The sequence below is a fragment of the Podarcis pityusensis genome, assembly GCF_964106645.2.
Source record: "Podarcis pityusensis genome assembly, chromosome: 7".
NCBI lineage: Eukaryota > Metazoa > Chordata > Lepidosauria > Squamata > Lacertidae > Podarcis > Podarcis pityusensis.
This window is the reverse complement of record NC_138031.1, coordinates 20,168,171-20,193,288: the sequence shown is the minus strand read 5'-3', so window position 1 is coordinate 20,193,288 and position 25,118 is coordinate 20,168,171. Positions and strand designations below refer to the sequence as shown.

General features: G+C 44.3%; 1 protein-coding gene across 3 annotated transcripts in view; it reads right to left on the bottom strand.

Annotated features, from left to right (window-relative positions):
* Window positions 1–3,966: 3,966 nt before the first annotated feature.
* Window positions 3,967–25,118, bottom strand: part of SYBU (syntabulin) — a 43,807-nt gene continuing 22,655 nt past the window's right edge. For 2 of the 3 annotated variants that reach the window (XM_081012629.1, XM_081012631.1), the window contains 4 exons: window positions 16,814–16,916; window positions 10,462–10,668; window positions 6,814–6,963; window positions 3,967–5,789 (listed from right to left, as the gene is read on the bottom strand). In XM_081012629.1, the coding sequence (XP_080868755.1) occupies window positions 4,694–5,789; window positions 6,814–6,963; window positions 10,462–10,668; window positions 16,814–16,916 (1,556 nt within the window). In that variant the 3' untranslated portion in view covers window positions 3,967–4,693. The remainder of the gene's footprint in view (window positions 5,790–6,813; window positions 6,964–10,461; window positions 10,669–16,813; window positions 16,917–25,118) is intronic. The other variant, XM_081012630.1, reaches the window with a different exon arrangement.

The following is a 25,118-nucleotide window of genomic DNA, read 5'->3' as shown; positions in this document are numbered from 1 at the left end:
TGTGTTGCTTCACTGCTTGTTTTCACAAAACCCTGCCTTTGCTGCAGTACTAAGTGCCTCATTATAAATTTTAAATAGAAGGATACATACATAGAAGGATAATTTGCTTAATGCCAGCCATGACTTCAGGCAAAAAAGAAGATGTTGCTATTATCTTGCTTTGTTCGATGTACCTGCAATGATGTTTGCTTTCTTGCATCTTTAAACTCCCAAGACAGAAGCCCTGCTGGAAGGTTAAGCTGAGATAGCAACTTCTACTTCCCAAACATAGGCAACAGGTGTCTGCCTGCTTTCATGAAAAATTCCAGAACTGCTTAGGTGGTGATCTAGGCATTGCTTATGCAGATTAATATATCAGTGGCTGCTTCTGAACTTTGAAATCCAAGTTTTAAGGGCACAAAACTCCTTTGATATGCTGAAGTATCAGGGGCGAGGCAATTGTGTAAGTCCCAGCAGCCAGATGGGCTTTCCCTCCACCTACAAAGTTGGACTGTATTCCAATGCATGTGATCAGGTTTCTTCCAGCCTAAGTGCAAAGAAGCCTTTCCTTTCCTGGTAATGAAGGGTCATTGCATCTATGCCAAACATCCAAAACTTTGAAGAGTGTGTCACATGGAAATATTGAGTTGTCAGATCAACTTGAAGCTGGCCTCACTAAGGAAAAAATGGGCAGTTGATTGCACAGGAATGAATTGCTCTAGTATGTATTGCTTAATTTAGCATGCTGAGCCAATCCTTGGGCTGTTTGTCAAAGCTGAAGGCAGCTGGAAAAACTTATATGGACTCATTTTCCCAGGTTGCTTGCTTAGGAACTCATCATTCCATGTTTAACTTGCCACTTCTGAAATAGGGGCATTGGTGCTTGTGCTGAGGGCCAGCCTACATTTTACCTTTGTTGTGTAGATAAACAGAGGTAAGATTCCTACGTTAGATTTTGATGTGTATCACTGGCCCTATTTTTCAGGTTGGCTGCCGTATCAAATGTGTTGGAGTGTATAAGCAGGGATGCGGGTGGCACTGTGGCCTAAACCACTGAGCCTCTTGGGCTTGCTGATCAGAAGGTTGGTGGTTCGAATCTGCATGACGGGGTGAGCTCCCGTTGCTCTGTCCCAGCTTCTGTCAATCTAGCAGTTTGAAAGCATACCAGTGCAAGTAGATAAATAGGTACCACTGCAGTGGGAAGGTAAATGGCATTTCTGTGTGATCTGGCTTCTATCACGGTGTTCCGTTGTGCCAGAAGCAGTTTAGTCATGGCCCGGAAAGCTGTCTGTGGACAAACGCCGGTTCACTCAGCCTGAAAGTGAGATGAGTGCCACACCCCATAGTCGCCTTTGACTGGGCTTAACTGTCCAGTAGTCCTTTCCCTTTCTCTTCATAAGCAGGATAGTCACCCATTACAGGAAATATGTAAGCATTTGTCAGTAATTACTTTAATGGGATTTAGTAGCAATTTTATTTGGATCACAGCAATTTTTGAAAGAATCCTTTTTTCATTTCTGTTACTGCAACACCTAAGAAACGTGCCCTTAATCAGTCTATCCCCCAGTTAATTTGCCCTCAGATTTAAATTGGTTCCCAAATCTTTAGTTACCTACCAACTAAATAGGTTAAATCTTACAGTCCCAATACATAGATTTTCCCAAAAGCGTGAATTGATTTCAGTTGTAAATAGTCTAGACTAGGGTCCCTGAATAATATCTTGGCTAATATAATGATTATTTTTTGTTGTTATCCAGGTGGTTATATTACTTGGGTAATTAAACTCTGGGTTTTGTACATGAAGGATGTGTATGAATATTTGCTGAATATAAAATAATCGAAACCAGTGGAATTTGTTTCTTACGTGCTTTAAGGGAATGCTGTTTGGCTACACTCTCTACTTGACCCACTCAGTAGACAGTCTCTGAAAAGAAAAAATGAAGTTTTATAAAAGTGGCTTTTATGGGAAGATGTGGAGAGGCAGACGTTGTCCTTTAATACGAAAGTACATCTTCAGTGCATTGGTCTGAACAATATATTTATTCCTTTTCACAGTCCCACCTAGTTAGTCATGCATATTATTGTTTTACTGTGGGGTGGGGTTTTCTTTTGGCTTTGTGAATTGTCCAGAAACTTCCTCTTATGAGGACAGCTATATAAAGTAAATGAATTGAACAGTGTGACTAGAACCCCACAAACCTGCTCTCTCTGCCGCAGTCATTGTAAGCAGAACTGGGCAAGGAATTTCCCCTGTGGTTTTAGCAGGATTTTATTAGGCTAGCCAGAACCAGGGTGGTGGTTACAGGGCGAGGATGGGGAAATGAGCAGACAGCAACTTAAGAATGCCAAGTGGTCCTCATGCTCACTAATTACCTTTCCCTGAACCCCGGACGCTGTTTGCTCCAGTAGGACTCATTTTACAGTATCCCGAGTCTTAACTAAGGGCAGTGTATGACACCAGGAGGAAAGTTCAAATGCACACGTGTATTTACCCTTTGCACGAAAGGTCATCCTATATTTCCCACTTCATATCCATGTTTAAAACAAACTGGTTTCCTGCCCTTAACTCAGCTGCAAAACTCCTTGCATCTCTCTAGACAACTCACAAGCTTCCCAGACCTAATTTACCTGAAGGTGGTAAAGACGAGGGTGGGTGCTGAATGCAATAAGTGGTAATGAACAAGGTCTATCTCTTCTTTGGTCGCAATAGGAACAGTAACTGCACCTGTATGTTGCTTTGCTTCAAGATGAGCAAAAGCAATAACATTGGCAAGTGCCTAAACTATGGCTGTGGAGTCTGTGGACCTCCAGATGTTGGATGTCACCTGCTGTCCCTGACCACTGACCAGATGTGAGGGATCTGGCCCTCCAGATGTTGCTGAACTATAAATCTCACCATCCCTGGATCCTTTGGATTGGAATAGCTAATGGCCGATTGAGAGAGAAGGACTGTGGTCAGGCAGCTGCAGGCAATCTTGGAGGACACCCCAAGGATTATTTAGATCCATCCCAATCTGGGTCTAGTCCTGGCCATGGAGCTAAGTTGCCCTTGGTTGCCTTGATGGAGAGCAGGATAGGGGGAGTGTGACTGGCTCCTGCTTATTGATCTTGATCATTTGATACCACCGGCAGGGAACTGGAACTGGGGGGTACTGTATTATTACATTGATTCCAATCCTACCTTCAGGACCAAGTCGGACAGTAGCATTGGTAGAGTGCTTTTCGGCCCCCTGACCGCTATGTTATGGGGTGCTGCAGGGGACTATCTCATCTCCAGCACTATTTCATATCTACATGAAGCTGTTCAGAGCGGTCATTAGGCGTTTCAGAGCAAGGTGCTGATCACACTCAATTCTATTTCTCCATAATATCTGAATCGGAAGAGACCCTGTTCAGGAGGTTACTATTAATATTTAAAGCCCTTAACAACTTGGGACCAGTTTACCTACCTTACCCAACGTGTGCCCACTTGACTGCTTCAATCAGCCGAACTGAGACCACTACAGGTGCCATGTAATGCCCGTTTTGCATTTGTAAGAACCTGATTGTTTAGTGTTGCATCCTGACTATTGAGATCACTGCTCTTTCCGGCACCTGCTAAAAACCAACTTCTTTAGACAAGCCTACCCAGATGCTTAGGAAGTTGAGGTAATTTTAATCTGTTTTAGTATTTTTACTTTTGTATGTTTTAAAGTACAGTTGTACATTTTTCTTGGTTTTCTTGTTTTATCCTCTTGAGGGGTGTCCCCCCCCCCCGCATTCAAGTTGTGTATAAATTTCATGACACAAACCAACAGTGGGAGGGCCTAAGGTTACCATATCTTCCATTGAGCATTGCAGCCAGTGCTGCTGTGAATTGTAGTCCAATCACATCTTGCGGCCCTCAGCCCCTGGCTACACATTGTGTAATCCCTACTTGTTTCCTAACTGAGGCGAGCACCCAGATCTCTTGCAGTGATCCATGCCCAGCTAAATCAAAGACACCAGTTCAGTTTCAACGTGCTTTACTTATAGCTTGTGATTATAAAGCATTCTTCTTCTTTTTCCTTAAAAGATTATTTAACAAGAAAAAAAAATAAGTTAGTACACATACATTTAAAATATTCCTTCATACACTTGTGTGACAACAGTACGTTCCGAGTAAGACTTCATTTAAGACTTTGAACAGACTTCATAAAATATATTCACAATCATATTTATAAACGTGGCTAATAACAAGATTCAAGACCCCCCACCCACCCATCTGCAATAACATTTTCCCCTCTCTTTTTAATTTTTGGTTTACGGTCCCCTTGTACACAGGATCAGTGGAATGCAGGGGGCGATTATATAATTAAAGCACCACGAAGAAGCACAGACAGACAATACATGCGAGGCTTATGTAAGCTGCCTTTGTAAGAGTGTACTTTCCCCTCCCATCTGAAAACAATTTGGTATCACAATCCACACATCCGACGACAGAACGAGAAGTGCTTAGCATGCTGCTTTTAAAAAACAAAAATAAAAATGCACTTGCGTTTACATTTAGCGGCAGAAAGTCTCTGTGCCACCTTCTTCTTCTTCAGTTTCAAACAATGAACATGTTCTGAACTAAATATAGTGCAAATCAAACATTTAGGAGCAGGACGGACAGAACCCAACATTATATTCACGCAACCAGAACCACACCCACCAGAACTCAGGCTCTTGGCACAACTATACAGGAGAATTCCCTCTAGGGCCGGACGCTGACGGGTACGTGGCGGAGAGAATTCAAGGCAACCAAGCAGCATCCTCGAAGCAATGCTCCGAAATTGTAGACAGGGTTAGTCCCTCCTCTCTGGGTACTGAACATCCACATTACTGTTGGCAGGATGGGAGCGGCTACGGCCAAAGCATCAACAAAGAAGCTGCTGCTCCAGTATCTTTTCACAACGCTCCTCTCGGACAACTTCGTGACATTCCCAAAGCCTTCGGCGTGATAGTCTGTGAAGTCCAGTTCCTTCATGACTCTGTTTTCGTAATACCTAGAATCCACAGCATCGTGTGCCGACTCCAGCGGGGATAAAAGGATAGCGGAATTCGGATCGCATGGAGTCAAGTCCACGAGCAAGTCTGTGATGCTTTCGAGACCAGATCCGTCGGATTCTTTTGAAGCTGAAGAAGGGCTGATGGGGCGTCCCTCGTGAGCCTTGAATATGTTCTGAATCAGCTGCTCCATGCTTGAGCTGTACAGCAACACATCAGCCTGAACTGCCTGCTCCATTGCCAAACTATGGCTGTGGCTGTCGTCTTCTTCTTTGGCGTTTGTGAGGTTTTTAATGAGATCCAAATGGTTTAAGGGGGAAGGTGTAAAGAGTTCGAGTGTGGCGTCCATTGCTGTCTCTTCAAATACATCGTTCCCATTGGCCACGTCGTCACTAAGCAATACGCCGCTATCTGCCATATCCTCCACAGAGTGGTCTTCCATGAGCATGCTGTCAGCCATTTTGGAGTAGGCCGCACTTGGAGTCAAAGACTTATCAGGTGACCCACACACATAATCTAGGCTGTGATCCTCGTGACAAGAGCCGTTCTGTGCCATTTCCATGCTCTGGAGCAAGGTCTCCAGCTTCTTGTTCTGGATGTTGATGTCCACAAAATACTTCTGAATCCCTTTGTCTTTCTCAGCCAAGCTGTTCTTCATGGTTTCAATAACCTGCTTGAGTTGTTTGATCTCCTTCCTTGCTTCCTTCAAGGCAAGCTGGGCTTCCACCCGATGACACTCTTCTTCAATCCAGTCTTCCCTCATGCGGGCAAGTTGAGATTTGAGTTCCTTGATTTCTGTTTCTCTGAATGGAGGGCAAAACAAAACAAGGCATCATTTCCTGCGAGGAGAACCTGCCCTTTTGAGGTTACCAAGCTAGGAGGGAAAAGATATGGTGAACAAGATGCATGAAGGAAGGTAGAGGTTTTCTGCTTGAATCAGACATGGTCAGCTCATAGACATGGTTAACTCCTCTGGATACTATTGGACTACAAGTCCCATCATCTCTGACAATCATGGTGAGAGCACACCATGTTACCTACTCCTGTGGTAGAGTAGAGATACCCATATATCAATAAATTGGCTTTTATAACACCAAAACTATTATATAAACCAGGGGTCAGCAAACCTTTTCAGCAGGGGGCCGGTCCACTGTCCCTCAGACCTTGTGGGGGGCCGGACTATATTTTGAAGGGGGGGAAATGAACGAATTCCTATGCCCCACAAATAACCCAGAGATGCATTTTAAATAAAAGAATACATTCTACTCATGTAAAAACATGCTGATTCCCGTACCGTCTGCGGGCTGGATTTAGAAAACGATTGGGCTGGATCCGGCCCCTGGGCCCTAGTTTGCCTACCCATGATATAACTGTTTCTTGGGCCATTGATTGTTCTCATGTTTAAGCAAGAATGTTGTGGTTGAAACCCGATGTGGTGTGAATGAAAGTCCCCTTCAATTCCAACCCCCCACAATCTCCTGCCCCCTTCTTTCAAATCACTTCTGGAGGGTTTCTCCAAGTCTCTGGGGCAGATTGGAGGGGGTAAAATCCGTCTTGCATCAGCCCCCAGCCAGCAAGGCCAATGATCCAGGAAGATGGGAGCCATGTTTTGAAGGCCATCCATGCATTCACCCAGGGTAGCCAATGTGATGGACTCCTCGTTGTCAGGAATAATAAGAGTTGTAGTCCAACAGTATCTGCAGGGAACCATGTTGGCTACCCCAGCACTAAAGCCGCTTAATGTACATGTTAAGCAAGCTTCACTGAGAAAGGCATCTGAAATCAGGGTGCCATCACTGAAAAGGCCCTATTAGTAGAAACTCTTACCTTTCTTGCAGTCTGCTCTCAGATTCCTTCAGTTTTGTTTTCAGGTGCCTCACTGTAACTTCCTTTTGCTGCAGAGGGGTCAGATACTGCTCTGGGCTAGGTGGTTTGATGCCGTGGTTCTCTCCACAAGAGGTGTATCTTGCCGGCCGCCTACAACAGAAAAATGTTGTTGTGCCTGCAAATTTTATGTTTACATTCTGCTTAAGGCAAGAACTGGTGATTTAGGTTGCAATTCTACACAGACTTACCTGGGAATAAGTTGCACTGAAATGGTTGTTCCCTTTTTGAAGCTGTTTTAAATTGCTGAGGTTAAATAACTGTCATTACTGATGATGGATGTATTTTAAAATCTTTTTTTCATAATGTGGTATGGCTCCTCTATTGTATTTTTGTGACTGCAAGTTGTTTTAGACTGCTTTTAATTTTGTGTTTTAATATTCAACCCACCCTGGGACCTTACGGTGAAGGGAGGTTATAATAAACAACAACAAACTTAATAATGATGATAATGATGATGTCGCTATTTATTGGTGTGGTCAAGTTGTTTTTTAAAGGTTGCTTATGTCTGATGTTGGCCACCTTGGGCTTGTTGTGGAAAGGTGGAATATAAAAGTATAAATTAACTCATAATAAACAGTGCAACATCATGACGTGTGGGAGACTACCCTTGGAAGCGCCAGTTGGTGCAAATTGCTGAGGCTAAACTGTTGATGGGGACAGATGCCATCAACAAATATTTCAGCTACTTAAAGCTTCCCATGTGTTACTGGGCCAGGTTCAAGGTTCTGAAAATTCAAGGTTAATCCCAATGTTCAGGGGTGATGGGGACTGCAGTTCAACACCTAGAGAGCAACATCCACGATCTGGGTGCCATTACCAAAAAGCCCCTCCTACCTAAAAGGCCCTAGTGAGGCCTGTGTACTGGATCCCAAACCAAATTGGGACGATCCTGGTTAACCTGGGATTCGGGTGCATAGGACTGAGGCGCCCCAGATCTACTTGGAACAGATCAAGTCCATCAGAAGGATTCAGGGCTCTCAAAGCAAGGGACAGTGTGGCAGTGAGAAGAGAGGGGAGATTGAGACATGCAGGCAGTCTGCATCTACCTCCCTGTCTCGGATCATATATTTCATCAGGATATAAAGCCCCAAGATTAAGCATATGGACCGGGGGGGTGGGGAGAGAAAAGGGGACCCACATTTCCTCTTCCTCCGCCTGACTGCATGTTTAACTGGGCTTTAAAACTCCACTTAAACATATGGCTTGGAGGGTGGGAGAGAAGGAAAAGCACATGTGTTAAATGATAGTAATTGAGTCAACCACCAGCCTGACACTGGAGGCAGACTGTTGACAGAATGCACCTTTTACTGGCTGCTTGTATTGCAGGCAGACATCGTCTCATCCACCATTCCAGTAAGTAAATGACAAAGCAACAAAAACTGCCTACAAATGATTTCAGAAATATCAGGAAGGATCCACAACTATGATGCTGTCGGAGAAGGTTTTGGAACGCTTTTGGGGGTGAGAACCTGTTGGCATGCATGTGCTAATTAGTTTTCAGCACCTTCTAGAGATATAGTTAATTCTGCTAAGTGTTTTCCAATAAAGTGGGCTGCTTTTCTGCATTTTCCCTGGAGCATCTTCCAGCGGGCTCCCTACATCGCTTCCTGCAACTGCGGTACCCAGACTGACTCCCCACCTGTAATGTAACCTGTGGTGTAGTGAAGCAGGGACAGGCCAGGACAAAGCACCACCAGCACTTATTTCATGGGTCAGCTGGGCGGGCGGCGCGGAGGGAAGGAAAGGACATGTGTTAAATGATAGTAATTGATATTTGCCAGTGTTAAATGATAGCAATTGCTATTTGCCAGTCCTCTGCATGCCAAACAAATAGGCTTTTCTCAGAGAGAACCCGCCCATCATGCTAAGCATGCATAGCCGAGCGCTGCTTTTATTTTGAAAAACTCTCAAGTCCCTTTATTATCACCAGATATCAAGAGCAAGCTTCTGGCTCCCCCCGCCCCCAGAACTCTTCATCCAACAGGATGTTCAGCAAAGCCAAGAGCAGCGGATGAGGGGAAATGGCTTCGTATTGAAGCTGTAAGGTCTGCATTGGTCAAAACTATATTTTTGTTGCCAGGTCTCAGAAGGAGTGGCTCTGGGGGCATAGCTCTGGGGGTTGTCAGGAAGAGGGCCTGCACTTCAGAATTCACCACCGCACCATTGCATGTCAACAACGTAGTCATACTCCAATGTGGAAACCATAGTACAGTCTTCTGGTTGCTCACTGTCGTGAAAGAAGGGGTGAAAACATTTGCATGCTTGGTAAGCAGCACATGCGCTGCCAAGGTGAGCAAATGATGCCTTTTGTTTTAATCCAGAAGGACCTTGGGAGTTTGATTGGCCAATGGCACAAGAAGAACTGTAACCATGGCTGCGACCCTCACATTAGGTACACAGGAGCTGCCATATGCTTGGTTAGACCATTGGTCCATCCAGCTCATTCCCTTCTAGTGTCCCTATTTTCCATGCACAGTTTCAGAACTACGAAAGCCATCCTGGCTTCTGCTTTGATCCCAGAATGTCCCTATTCCTCTCACCAGTGGGCTCAGGGAGGAGAATGAGCTGGCGCTTGTCTTGAGTGACAGGCTGCAAGGGAGCATCCTGTTACCTTTCCATGGCCACCATTGCTGGCCTCCTCCCTTGGGCAGCTCGTAGCAGCTGCTGGGGGGCAGGCAGAGAGCAGGGCTACCCTGTGCGGGAAGAAAGGGTGAATAGAGTGCAAGGAGTCTCGACCCTTTTAATTAAAAAATGCTTTGTGCGTCCACATTGAATTTTGCCTGTTTCTAAAATCTACCAAGAAATAAAACAAAATTGGGATTAAGAGGTTTTTCAGGACAGTGGAGGGGGTGTGTGCTGTGTCCCATTGGTGGTGGAAATGCTCTGCGAGGGACAAAAAATGGGAGGTTGAGGAGGTTCAGTGGTGGGGGAGTGAGAAATGACTGGCAGAAGCTCTCCAGGAAGGGCACATTCCAGGCCCTTCCCGGAGCTTCCAGGGATCGAAGATGAGACCTAGTGCATGCAAAACAGGCATTCCACCACTGAGCTATGCCCTTCCTGGACATCGTATTTCCTGGAGCAGACTTAAGTATTCTAGACGGAGCAGATAGCAAGCAACACCCATTTGCCTCTAGTAAAGACATCAAGTGAAGAAGTGGCCACACAAAGGTCAGGAGGGTCACACATCAAAGGACACCACACGATGCGACAACACCAGAGGCTCTTTTTGCAGCAGCTGCAGGTCAAGGCAATGGCAAGCAGGGTTAAATTCTATAGTATCCCACAACAGGGTTGTATAGAAGAAACGTTATTGCAGACTGTCGAGTTAGCAAGGAATACGCAGCCTTTTGCTAAGCTTCTTCCCTCGGAGGGAAATTAATTGGTTTGGCGGGTCGTCACTGCCACCACACCTGTTCAAATGCCTAAAGGATGTCACTGAAATGCCTAGAGAATTTACGAGCCTGATGTACCATGTAACGAAGAAAATCTTCAGTTACAATTGGAGATTCTGATGACAGCTGAGAACGGAGGGGGGCTTAGGTGATTGGCGGGGCAGAGAGAGGAAAAAGCTGTGAGAAGCTCACTTGCCTCAAAATGGGGCTGTTATCACTTCCCTTGTATGAGCCTGAATTGCTGCTGCTGGCCGAAGAAGCCTCATAATTCGGGTGGGTGCTAATGGGACTCAACTGATTTTTGCACAGCATTGACAGGAAGTCCTTTTCGCGGGACGTGGTAGGAGGGCTAGATCCAGACTTGTAGGACAAGGCTCCGTTATTCCGTCCGTGGGGACCCCGGCTGGAGTAGACAGCAAAAACAGTGTGTTATAGGGCACAAGGGAAATATACATCAGAGTTACACTCAGTCAGTTGTATTAATCTGTTTAAAAGCCTCTTGGTTGGTGGAAAAAGGTATCCCAAATTAATTGGGCAGGGCATCCATTTTTTAAATGTTTATTTTTAATAATAATAATAATAATAATAATAATAATAATAATAATTGCACATACAGTGGTAGCTCGGGTTAAGAACTGAATTCGTTCTTAACCTGTTCTTAACCTGAGGTACCAGTTTAGCTAATGGGGCCTCCCACTGCTGCCACACGATTTCTGTTCTCATCCTGAAGCAAAGTTCTTAACCCGAGGTAATATTTCTGGGATAGCTGAGTCTGTAACCTGAAGCGTTTGTAACCCGAGGTACCACTGTAGTTGTCACCATTTTCAAAGAGGTATCCTTCCACTCTACTTAAGAGGGAAAATTCATTCAAAGGCCGTGATTGCTGGGGCACATAAGCATCTTCCAAAACAGAGGTGGGGAACCTTTATGGCTCCAGATGTTGTAGAACTCAAGCTCCCAATATCCCTGACTATTGGCCATGCTGGCTGGTGTTGATGAGAGTCCAACAACATCTGAAGCGTCCAACCTAACAGCAATGACTAGGATGTTCCTTTCTTCACAGTTATTGTTTTAGCCATTTGCAAACCTATGCAGATTTAATCACCTGATTGACCGGCTAAACCTCACGCAATGAATCAGCTTAAGATTTCTTTAATTGGGTGGTAGCTCTAACATGTATTATATACACTAATAATGCAGGTTTTCTAAAAATAGATATATGCACATGCACGCTCTCCCATTTCTATGATGCAATAGCCACTAGAGATGTGATAACAGCTGCATTGATGGCAAACCATAATTACAACTGCAATCCCATGCACACCTACCTTGGAGTAAGCTCCACTGAACCCCACTGGGCTTACTTCTGAGTAGACATATATAGGATGGCACAGTGAATTTCAGGCAAAGGGCTCATTATGATAGATTCAGTCAATCTGAATTTAACACCTCTGATTAAAGCAGCCTTTAGCTGCCTCTTAACTAGTTTGTTCAGTTCTATAAAGACCTGAAGTTTCTATAGTCATCACCAGGAAACTCAGGAGACAAGTTCAATAAATCTACTGCTGGAGAAATAAAAGCATTATTACTGTCCATGGAAGTAATTCAAAGGCTAAAGAAAGAGAAAATAGATGTCTTAGATATATTTGACTTTACTTTTCAACTGCAGGCTTTTACCACTATGTTGTAAAATTGCTACTGTTCCAAATCTATTTACCCTGTTTAGATGTTCATCTTTTTATACACACCATCCTAATTTAAATGCTTTTTAAAACAACAACTTTTCTATCTACACATTGTAAATATTGCAAAATGATGCTGGAAAGTAAGAGGGCATAGCATCTGAAAACCTCACTTTCTAGGAGAACATACTGTAAAAGCCATGTTTATTGTTTTACTTTCTAAGAACTTTTCACTCCTTTTCTATTATTATTTAAGAGAGCTAGCAAAATTCAAAGGATCTTCACCACTGCATCTGCTGACATGGGATCTACCCAAAGTGTGGGGGGGGGGGGGAGGGAATACAAATTAGGTTAATAGTATAAATGGAAATTAGCAGCACGGGAAGTCTCTAAAGCAGGCTCTGTCAAACCTGTTGTTCACCTCCTGGACGTAAAACAAACAAACAACCCCAAAACCGTTTCTTTTAAAAAGATCAAAGACAGCAACAGCTGAGAGCAGAAGGGGGGAAAGACAGAGGAAGCGCAGGAGATACACCGCAAATCACGAGGCAGAAAGCTCTGAATTTAGAAAGCGTTTGAACTGGTTTTCCTTCTCTCTCTGCATGAAACACTTTATACAGACCAGATGGCGGAATGAGTTGTGCCGGAGCAAGGCAGCATCCCAAGGTTGTGGTTGGGTTAACTCCACTTTGATTTGCCTATGTGGATACAATGGAAAGCTGTCGTGGACGCTGCACAGCTGTACTGGACTGATACGCTGAGCAAATCTCTCACAACTGCACCTTGCCCTTGCACAGGAACAAAAACCAAATAGTGTGTGTGTGTGTATATATATATATATATATATATATATATATCACTCTAAAAATGTGGCAAGTGGAGGAAAACAGTAAAAGAGGAAGGAAAAAAAAACCTGTTTGCATTTTGCACACATGGCGCAGCAGAGATATTTTTGGCAAGCGTAATTTGTCTTGTTGGCTCAAAGGATGCATTTGAAAAGGATATTTTATGGAGCTTGAGCGAGGGGATTTTAAGGCTTGGCTCTGTGGTTTCCCCCTCTTCACTTCCTTGCTCAAATAACTTTTTTTCTTTTTTAAAAGATCGTTATAAATAGCTTTAACTCAAATATCCTAGGGTGTAATTCTTTTAGGAGAAACTGCATGAAGGTGACCAAGTTACTTGTGCGACTCAAGTTAATCCAGTTCCCAGTTCCAGCAAATTTGTTTCATTACGGTATCAAGCTTCTTTCAGTGGAGAATTTTGTTAGAAGGAGGGGGAAGTGGATTTTACTTTATTTTATTGTCTAAAAGAGGGGCATTTTCCAGGTATTAAGCTTTGCCAGTTTATGGCATTTTTATCCTGCCTCTCCTCTGAAGAGTTCAGGGTAATGCTCTTCTTTGCAAAATGTCCCCCACAAGCTGTCTGCCTCACACACAGTTCCAGGTATATTTAGATTATGGAGCTAGAAACCTGCAGGAGGAGGATTGCAGGGCTTGATTATGAGTGCAGTAAATGGCCAGTGGAAAAAGGATGGAGCATTTGCCAACCCACACTCAAAATCACAGCTTCCCAAAGTTGCTTTTCAAGTTAAAAAATAAATTCTCAGCGAGCCTCAAGGGAGTTCAGAAACTTTCATTTTGATTTTAAATTAATTGCATCTTGCAGCAGCATCCAAACTCTGGCACGTGAATAATCCTAACTATAGTTAGTGGAAATGAGCCAACTTCAGACCATAGTCTATGAAGACCACTTGTTTCAACTAACCATAGTTAAGATGAACCACAGTCCAGGTGGATCTTAGGCAAGTCAATCGAAAAATTGAGGGGGTTTTTTTTGGGGGGGGTTGCATTTTTGTAAAAAAAATGCTCAACAACTTTCGGGGTGTCCTGGTTTTTACTTTTTGAAATATGGCAACCCTAGAAATGTGGAAGCCCAAGACTTGCTGGGGCTTGTTTTCATAGCGGTAAGCAAGGATAGCAGCTTGTATGTTTTGAGCATATGGGAGAGATGATGTTCGTTGCATTGCCAGGGCAGAGCAAATTGTTCTCAGGAGCTGCTGTGATTAACCAGGAATGATTTATTAATTATAGAATATTCTGTAATGAACTAGAAAAATTCATATTCTGCACAACTTTGCCATAGTGGGGGTATATATAAAAACACACCATACGTACATGCTTTTAAGAAAGAGTTAGTTGCTAGTAGGGTTGGGTGATGTATTGATATATTGTCCAAAACAGGTTGGATGTTCATATAATGATATCAGTTTCATAGTTTTTGACCTGGCAATATATTGCGAATCATGATGTGTGTTAGGGCTGGGTGATATATCATCCAAAACCAGTTTCAAGTCCATATCATGATACTGGTTTCACCATTTTTGACTTGGCAATATATTGTGAATGTGCTATGCAAAAATCACAATGTGGGGGAAACCGTGCAGCCAGCCAATGCCTCTACAGTACTCCATCCTTATTTCAGACATCGTAATATATCAGTATATTGCAATGTTTAGCTGGTGATATATCACAAAGTTGAAAATCAGATATCGCCCAACCCTACTTACTAGATCATGATCTCATGATACACACATGGAGACTGCGCACTGCAGAATGTAGTAAATTGCCCTAAGTGAAGTCTGCCATAAAGCAGTACTGCTGCAAAAGAAGCTGCAGTGCCCATCCACTCTGTTGCTACTGCTTTTCCAAATCTTGTATCTTCTTTAAGTTTGAACTCCCTCCTCCAATGCCATCTGGGGCCTTTGTATCCCTAGGACCTTACTTCTTTCTTCTAGTCCTCCTCTAGCCCTTTCCAGATGGCCTGACCCTCTGACTCTGCCAAAGTCTCTTCTCCCTGCTCTGTGACACAAGGCAAGTTCAGCCAATCATCAGAGGCTCCTGTAGCCTTTAGTATGCAACAACAGAGGTATTACACCAGTGTCACAACTTTTCAGCCGACTGCAAAGCCCATGCTGCACTGGCAAAACATTACTGCCAAAAATGTGTGCTGACCAGAGAGGACAAAGGTTAATTGCTTTGACAGGGTACAGTTAAGGGACTATACATCCAGCTGCTTCCCTGGTTTTGAATCCCAATTGTGTGTTTTTTATCTGCTTTGCTGGCTTGCAAAATGGAATGTGTTGAATACTGAGGAACAGCCTCTTTTGTGGCATACTTAAAACATTTAGATCAGGTATGGGGAACCTGGAATCCTCTAACTCCCATCATTCCCAACCACTGGCCCATTCTGGCTGGAGCTCATAACTCTAGAGTTAAAGTTCCACAACATCTAGATAGTTGCCTATCCCTCATGTAGAGATTTGCCTGGCTGCCTCCTTATTGTCTTTTAGACAGAAGCAGAAAACAATTCTATCCAACAAAATATGATGCTAAGTTCCACTGCTGTTTTTAAATGACTACTGCCTTTTATGATTTGCCATTAAATTTAGAGGTATCTTTTCTCCTCATCCCTGTCCTTTAGCCAGTTCTCTGCAGCTGAGCAACATTCAACAGGTGTTGAACCCCCACATTTTATGATTGATGTAAACAGATTTTATCTTGTTTGTAGCCTTGCCGGGCACTGCTTAGCAGTGGCGTAGCGTGGGGGGTGCAGGGGGGGCCGGCCGCACCGGGCGCAACATCTGGCGTCGCGCACACTCGCAGCTCTCTGCCCCTACCTGGCTCACTCACTCTCTCTCAGCGCTGTCACAGATTTCGCAAAAATTTCGCTATTGTCAAACGGATCCTCCTCCTAGCCAATCAGGAAGTGGGATCCACTTCCTCATTGGCCGAAAGGCGAATGCATGCAATTGGCTGAGCTGCCGAGCAGGAGGCAGGAGGACTCGAGGAGACGCGGGGAACTGAGTAGAAGCCGCTGCTGCAGGTAAGTCTCTCTGCATTGAAAGGGGGCACACTGGTCATTCTGCAATGAAAAGGGGCACGCTGGTCTCTCTGCATTGAAAGGGGGCACGCTGGTCATTCTGCATGTTGAGCTGACCAGATGGATTGAAGTTTGGTTGGTTCAACAGTGACGAGACAGATTTTGATCCATATGTAGCTGCTCCAGCTCAACATAAGTTGATGTAAGCCAGTGGGTCTAGCAACCTTTAATTTATTTATTTTATTTTTGCTGAAAGAGTAAGGCAATAGGCATGAAGGTGAATAAACATTATGTTAAGAGTAAAGAAATGGTTATACAATGAAGGGGTGCTAAAAATGCAGCAAGGCAAGAAAGTGATTTTCTTTTTTTTCTTTTTTTAGAATTTTAGCAGAATACTACACCTATATCATGCCATACAAAAAAGAATCTGGTGTATTTTCATAACAAACAATACATGTGCTTAGGGGGTAAGGGTTTCTTTAACTAATCTAGTGGAAGAGACTCGAGTGCTAAAATCCACGGGTTAGGGGGCGCAAATTACTTGCCTTGCCCCGGGTGCTGACAACCCACGCTACGCCACTGCTGCTTAGACACGATGGTATTAAGCCAGGCATGTCCAAAGTCCATTTTGGGGGCCTAATCCAGCCCCTATGGCAGTCTATCTCCTGGGGTAAAATCCTAAAAAAAGCTCAACAACTTCAACTTTGGTCGGCCCTCACGCATGTACATTTCATCATATCCGGCCCTCTTTGAAAAAGGTTTGGGCACCCCTGGAAGCAATATCTCTGCATTAGATATCAGCCCTCACCTAGATGTCAGATTCTGGCTTGTACCACAAAACACATCTGCAAACACACAAGGAGACAGAAATGAATTGGTCAACCTCCACCTCCAACTTCTATCCTCCACACCCAAACCAAAACAAGCCAATCTTCAACAGAAGCTACATTCACAGGCTGGGAGTTGGGCAAAGATGCTGTTGCGTACTTGCGAGAAAAGGATGACCTCTTGCTTCCAGCAGCAGACATGTGGACTTCAGGAGCTGAGATGCTGCCTGTACTGCTTGAGGAGCTAAAATCAGCTTCGCTTCCTGGAAAAGGAAAGGGAAGAGTAAATGTCTGATGGAAACCGTAGCTCAAGGATTGATGTGGTGAATCACTGCCATCCTTCCTTGCCTCTCCCACTGGAATTTGGAAACCAAGCCTGCAGTTTTGCAAAATGTTAAGGGTGGATCCGTTTCAGCTTCTTCACATTTCCTCAAAACTGATGAGCCAAGGAAAAGGATGCAAATGTTATTCTGGAGATTTTTAAAAGCTTGGCTTTTACAATATAGACATTTTGAAATAGCCGAGATCTACTTTTCCACCAGGTCTACAATAAGTATAGGCTGACTATAGCATTCATTTCCTTTATTATTTGAAGTATACCACTTCTCCCAAAAAAGTCCACAGTGGTTTACAAATACAAGCTTAAAACACATAAGACCAATAAGAAACAAAAGCACACAAGAAGAAATATCAAAATTCATCTTCCAAGGCAGGATGAGGGCCTTTTACCATCTGAGGCCCGCACACCAACTAGAGCTTTGGTAAACCTTGTTGTTAGATTACTGAAGTGCAGTGTACATGGGGGCTGCCTCTGAAGACTGTACAGAAACTCTGACTAGCTCAAAATACAGCTGCATATTTCTGGGCAGGACCACTTGGTGGAACACCTCTCACCGGTTCTAAACAATCTTCCCTGGTTACTAGCCCATGTATTTCCTCCTTTCTTTGAGTCATTTATTGAACAAAAAATCAAAAGCGGGAAGAAACATTTTTTTAAAAAATATACAATTAACATAGCTCAGTTGGTGGGGTATGAGACTCTTAATCTCAGGGTCGTGGGTCTGATCCTCACACTGGGCAAAAAGATTCCTGCATTGCAGGTGGTTGGACTAAATGACTCTCATGGGCCCTTCCAACTGTATGATTCTAAGATGGAATAAGATGCTGAATATGTTCCAAGGTGTGAAGTAATTTGTTGGTGCAGATTCCATTCATTTCGGCAGGAGCAGCACTAACCGTCTTGCTGGATCAGTTTCAGAAAACACCTGAGACATGCTGCTAGATGGCTTGTTATCTGCAAATGCCATAGCTGCAATCCAGTTCAGAGTTATATTCACATGGAGAGCAATCCTATGGCCCTGGGGCCACAGCGACACTGGGAACACTGCCACTGCTATAAAACAGAGATGGGGAGCCTCCGGCCTGTATTTCAGGATAGAGAGGGATCTGTCAGAGTGAAGAAACTAGTCTACTGTATGAAAGGTAGAGTCGTTGCCCAACCCACGTTTGTCTCTGGCCCCAACCCACCACCAGTACGTGGCCCCAGGAAGTGAATGTGGCCCTCACTCTCAAAAGGGTTCCCGTCCCTGTGGCAAAAAGTTTGCAACCAGCGCCTCAACATTGGAAAGGGCAAAGGGGAAATGTTCTGAGGGCATGCCAAGAGAGGCTGTGGGTCTGCAGTATCCCAAGCCCTTCTCTTCCCCCAGCCCCCAACACATAAACACTGGAAAGTAATGAAGGCCAGCCCTGGAGTCTGTGAGGTTTAATTCCCTCCCATTGGAATGAATAAGGGGGAAACTGTTTAAAACAAACACACACACACACACACACACACACACACACACACACACCCAGTAGGGTATATGAAAAGGGGGTCAATCTGCCTTTAGCTCTTCCTCCTCCTCTCACTTCTGGATTGCTCTTTCCTATATGATTGCTGAGAAGTAAGGAAGTCCCACAGTGTTCCCACTTTCATGCAACTGCACATGGGATCTGCATACCCTCCAACATGTTGCAGAGAAAAATCGGGGTGTGCATCTTTCAGGGCTGCACTCTTGTGGAAGCCAGGTGACTTGCGCGAGAGAATGGCCCTCCCAAACAGGCATCTCTGGAGGATGTGCTCTTGTGGGAGCCAAAACAGAACATCCCAGGATCCAGTCAGAAGCCAGATGACTTCTGTAATTCCCACTCAAAGCTGGACAGTTGAGGGGTATGGGTTTTGAGCTTTAAATCTCTCTCAATTTGGTAGGGTTTTAAACATGCATAAAGATGTACTTCAGGGATAGGGAACCTGTGGTCCTCTAGATATTGTTGAGATGACAAACATCTTCATCTCTGGCTGTAGGCCATTTTGGCTGGGAGATAGAGTCTGAAAACATCTAGAGGGACACAGGTTCCCCCATTTCTGATGTACCTGATAGAAGAAGTAGTTCTAGTCCCCCTCAATTCTCCATCTTTAGACTTATTATGACATTTTAAATATGGACTAGGTGTCTTCTACAACAATGGGGGGGGGATGTATTGTGGGGCCAAAAGGAGGAGATTTCAGCAAAGGAGGTGAGAGAAAAAATGGAAGTAAACAGACGAGCTGTAAAACCATGCTCCAGGTCAACCTTTTCCACCTACTAAAATAAACGGCAGATTGTGTGGAGTGCTTATGGCACCGGTTACATATTTTTGTTGGCTCAGTGTCATCACAGCTAAGTGAAGGGGAAAGAGGAAGTTGCTGTACTTCCAAACAGTATTGCTGTCCCAGGGACTGCGTCACATTCATGTCTAATTCCAAAGAACTGCAACAGAGATTGGACGGCAGGCAAATCTCCCTGCTAGGGATACACACTATGAACAGAGGTTCTTGCATGAAATCGCAAATTGTCACTCTGTTGAAACTGAGCAGGTCTCTTCTATGGACCACAACTGGAGGTGGTGTGTGCTACCTTCAACTTTGTTGCGCGATGGCCTCTCTTGCCAGTTTCAAGTAGGCAGCCGCTGCAAGCATATAAGGACATTTTAACAATAACAGATGTACTTAGGAGCTATTCCAAGCCATTTCAAGCCAAGTACTTTTGTAGCTGGGCTGTATGCCGACAAGTTAATAAATAATCTGGTCCCATTTTTTCCTTTTCCTTTTTCTTTTTAAAGAGCTGAGCACTTGGAACTAGGAATGAGTGAATCTGTCAGGTTTGGTTTAATCTCGGTTCCTCATTCCCCCCCCAACCTTAAATTCAGTTCTCTGCATTTCCACATCAGTTTGTGATATATCATGTCCTCCAAGAGGGCACGTGTTGCGGTGAGACCTGGAGACGGACCCCCTGATTGTGGGTGGGTCTATTGGATAGCCACAACACCCGACTGGTAGGTCCTTCGTTGCTGGGTTTAATCTGGCCAATGGGGTGCAGTCTAAATGGATCAAGCGACCTATATAAACCCATGCACGTGTCCCAGAACTTCCTCTTTCGGCTCGTGCATCGGAACACCTGCCCACTTCTCCCTAATTTTAGGGCATTTTACAATTGACCTTGCTATGCCATTGTGTGTCATCTGTCGTTGGGACAGGGGCACGGCAGGAATTTCCCCCACTTGGCTCCTTGGCTGTAGCCATTTGGGTTTCACCTGCCACATAGCAATTTGTCACGACTTGTAAGGTTGCGGATAGGCACAGATGGGAGAATGGTCTCGCCATCCCTATGTGAAGGGTATTCTGTTAAAGGAATCCAGGGACTCAACTTGGTTTGGTCAACCCCTGAAAGGGGGTTGTGCCCATGCCTGAGTCCAGGGGAGCATCTGGGGAGTGAACAGAGTCTGTTCCCAGGCTTTTCACCTGCCTCAGGTGTTCACTCTTGGCTGACCTATGATAGAGCTCTGGGTAAGCACTACCTGTAAGGATGTAGGAAGCTAGTCGAACCAGAGCCTATGCAACCACTCACTTTTCTGTAGTCAATAAAGTTGTGGCCTAAATTCTGCCAAAAACCAAAACTAAAATTTGAGTCAAATGTGTCTTTATTTAGGGGGGAGGTCTCTGGGTCTGAACACACAAATATTTTTAAAGTCCTCATTCATCAGCGTTTCGCTGCTAATTGCTCCTAATAAACACTTTTTTTTGCAAAGCAATTTACATACATACATATGTATGTATCAGAGCACTCCAAATCATTGCCCATGTGCAGGCACAGAAAATAGTAGTTCTAGCTGAAAGGCATGGAGAAACTGTTGCAAGGCAATCCTAATTATTATTATTATGGTATAATGAGGTTTCAAGATCTTAGAAGGGGTGTAGCTGAGAGGGGACATGGCTATGGCTATCATGATTTGATCCTGCACTTCTGAATTTGCCATTACATCCCTGATCTCCTCTCTATTGGTACTCCACCATCTCTCTCTGCTTAGCTCTACCCTAATTCCCATTCTCTGCTCATTTTATATTGTCTCAAAGACAGAACACAGAAATTGGCATTTATATACAGTATATGGTGACAAACCCAATATGCCACCCCACCCAGACACACACTCACAATAGGCAACTTTCAGCTTCAACATCTCTAGACTCATCATTTCACAGTATTTTAATATTCACCAGTGGCTCCTTCAACACGAAATGGAAGATACCCGAAACAGTGTCTATCTCATTGCTTACATTTCAGGGGGTGTATTTACTTAAGCTTTCAGAAAAAGGTGAAAGTATATCACTGTACAAAAAAAACACACAAAAAAACAAGAGCACATTTTGCAGAGAGATGTGTGTATTTTATGCCTTCTGTGGAGTATAGTTTCGTGCAGGCGTATCCATGGAGACAGATCCTTTAATAACTCCTCAAGTTAGCAGGTCAAGTAAGCAAAGCTATCCAGCTCCATGGCAACAGACTTGAGACGAACGGGGAGCCTATCAGCAAATGAGCAGCATCTCCTTCTCTCTGGGGACTCTGCACAGCACATTATCGCGATGCACAGGCTGGCTTACCAAAAGGGGCACTACCCATTTCAAGAAGGTGCAAAGGAAAACAAAGGACTGAACAGGAAGCCATTGCCTTAAGGCTCACGGCGTGTAAGGACCCAGACAATGCTGTTTGTTAGGAGCAACTGGTGGTAGACGCAGCATCATTCTGCAAAATACAGTAACTGGGAAGAGGCAAATTGATGTTAGAAAATGCATATAGCTCTGAATATCTGTCCATCTCATCTCAGAGTCCTTCTTCACTTGGGGGTTGTTCTGTTGCCTTTAGGACCAGTGTCATTCCATCTAGCAAGACATATCCCTCAGGGTGGCCACTTACATATCAGCAGTTAAAAAAGCAGAGGAAGTAAAAAGGGACAGAAATTTGCATGCAATTTGCACATGCTAATTTATATCTACGTAGGTACACAAGGCGCTGCCTTATATTGAGTCTGACCTTTGCTCTATCCAGATCAGTATCTCCCAGGATGTCAGACAGGGTTTTCTCCCAGTCCTACTTGGGGATGCTAGGGATTGAGTCTGGGGCATTATTCACGCAAAGCTATGGCCCACGCCCAGAAAGATGCAGCTGTATGGTATATAGAAGCAACTCAAGGAATTGTGCCTATGGTATAAGGGATTTTATCAAGAATGGATTGTATTTGGTTTGAGCAATAGTCTGGAGGCAGAATTAAAGGGAACCAGACCTTGAAATACAGCACGTGGGAAGCTACATGAAATTTACAATTGGCTATGTAATTGATTTGTATTTGAACTGGTATTGCTATTTGGTATTAATATAATATGGCACATATTGGATTTTTGTTATTGAAAATTAATAAAAATTATTTAACAGAAAAAAATAGAAACTGTGCCTGTAATTTAAATAGAAATGCAATTCATCTCTCCATTGGGGGAAAGACTGAAGGCAGATGGGTGATGTGCCTGCTCAGTGTGCTGTCAAGGTGCTTAGCACTGATAGGCACATTCTTCTGGTTCTACATCAGAGGTGGACCAGATAACACTTCAGGTAGAGGACGGTTCTCTGTAAATTAGGCCACATGGCCACCCTAATACCAATCTTGTCAAGTATTGCCACATGTGTATATTTGGAGCCCAACTTCCATTGGAGAAAGAGAAGACAAGCTGTTAAGCATCACACTAGCATCCTGGAGGCAACAGCCAAAAGGCAGAACTGAAAAAAGTGGTGTTCTTGAATTGAAACAAGGAGTGTTCACATTTCGCCTTCAATGTGTGGGCAGTCTTGTGCACCTGTGCAGACAAACCATCGAGTGGTTCACTTGTACAGCTATTTGCATGTAAAGTTCCGCAAATGTACAGTTTGCATACCTCTGTACACAACAGTTGAGCTGTACAAATGAATCAACAAGTGTATACTGTTTCACACAAGCATTTGTACATATGAAGAGATACCTTGTCCCTGTGTTCAGTGTCGTGTATGAACAAATAGAACTGGACTTGTAGGATGAAATTAAGTGAGCCAGAGCAAATGACAGCAAACAACAAGACACACATGCCAATACACATACAGTAGATATAGATGTGCCTTCTCCAAAGTTTTCTTTCTGCAGAAAGGCAAAGACAGTTGCTATAAAATAAGTGGCAACAGAAGTAACTGGTAAGATCATCAACCCCCTTTTCCATGGAAATGAAAGCAGGGCCAACATTTTTTTTCTGCTCAAGAACAAATGAAGTGGAAAACACACACACACACACACACACAACCTCTCAAAAAAGCACAACTTTCTCAGTATCAGTGGTGAAACAGCATAACCCTATCTTCAAAATCTAATCTCCAGTAAGAATGGACTAAGCAGCATTTTCACTTTGACAATAGGTCAATGCATAACTGTTATCCAAAAAGCCACTCAACCATGCCCATGACAAAGGCACTATTCAGCTTAGCACATTCTGTATCTGTGTCCGAACAGCAAACACATTATTCCCCCCAATTTGCTGATCTTTGCAGCAAAGTGAGAACAAAGAGCAGCGATCCAAGCAAAACATTACAAATGTCATTTTTATAAAACACTTTGCCAAGCATGTTTTCCTCCAAGAACAGAATATTTTACTTTGGATGAATGTGAAGTATCATGCTTTGCGTGACTTCCTACAGATCACAAGCTCTTCCTGCAAAGTCATGTCCGTGTCTCTTAAACAGGAAAGCATTAAATGCCAATCAGTGTGCTTTAAAGTGATTGGTCAACTTTCTCATAATTTTTTCATTCTGTTTGGCGAGGCCAATGGAGCTGTAGTACCAAACCATGTCTCAAAACACACACATCAAAGTCCAAATCCTAATAAATTAGATGTGGGGAACCTTTGGCCCTCCAGATATTGCTGAACTGCAACTCCCATCATCCCAAGCCATAAGCCACGTTTCCTGGGGCTGATGGGAGTTCAGCAACATCTAGAGAGTTTCCCCAAAGCGGGAGAAGGCTGTGATGCAAGGCAATGCAACTGAGCTGAACGGGACTAATTTCCCTGCAGACAGGGATAGCATTGTGCTGTAAATCTCAAGTAATTCTAGCTTAATCTCACATTGATTGACTTTGCGCTGAAGAGTGTGAAACCAAGAAGAAAAGCCATTAAACACAGGACCCAGGCATTTGGTGTAGTGCTAAGTCAGGGTCCCATCAGCACCAGGGGCGCAGGAAGGGGGTGCGGTGGGGGCGGGTTGCCCGGGGTGTCACCTCTCAGGGAGGTGACAAAATGCCTGGTGGCACTCACCGCAGGGCTTGCTGCACGCCTGAGACACACGTCTCTCCCGGGAGTGATGTGGTGGCTTGGGTGCCCGCAGGCTCTGCGCTGCCCCAAACGGTCTGCCCACCGCCTCCCCCTCAGCTGTAGGGTGGCTGAGTGGGAGGAGGCAGGCAGACTCCTCCAAGGCCCCACAGAGCATCCTGCCCTGGCTTGCCCCGCCCCCGTGGGTGGCTGGTCCCGCCCCTGGGCACAGGTTACAAGCACTTGATTGGCTTGCTCCGCCGCTGATCAGTGCAAGGAAGTTTCAGAGCAGATTTGGGGAGGAACGGGCAGGCAGAGGAAAAGGGGAGAAAGCCTTGCGCACAGGATAATTTAATAGCTGCCAGCTCTCACATGGACCTACCTGCCTGACAAAAGCGTTGTCTGAATATAGCAAGCTGAAGACATGGAAGAAGCCTTATTTACAGCAGCAGCAAAGCTGCTTATTTCCCTCACTAAAGGACTTTCCTTTTCACTGGAGGAGGCAGAGGGTGTGGTAGGTGTGATCCGCCCTGGGTGTCATCCCTGGGGGTGGGGGTGGGGGTGACATCGCCACCCCACCCCTGGGATGCTAGCTCCGCCTCTGTTCCTTTTAGGACGCAGGCAAATACCTCCTTTTTCTGGAAGTCTTCATTTTTTGAAGTGCATCTGGAACCGCTTCATATTTTTGCTTCTGCTAGTTAGTATTTATAGGTTGCCATTTTTAAAAAAATTAAAAACCCCTGAGTTTTAGCATTATGTTTGCCTTTGTATCATTGTTAGCGTGTGTTTT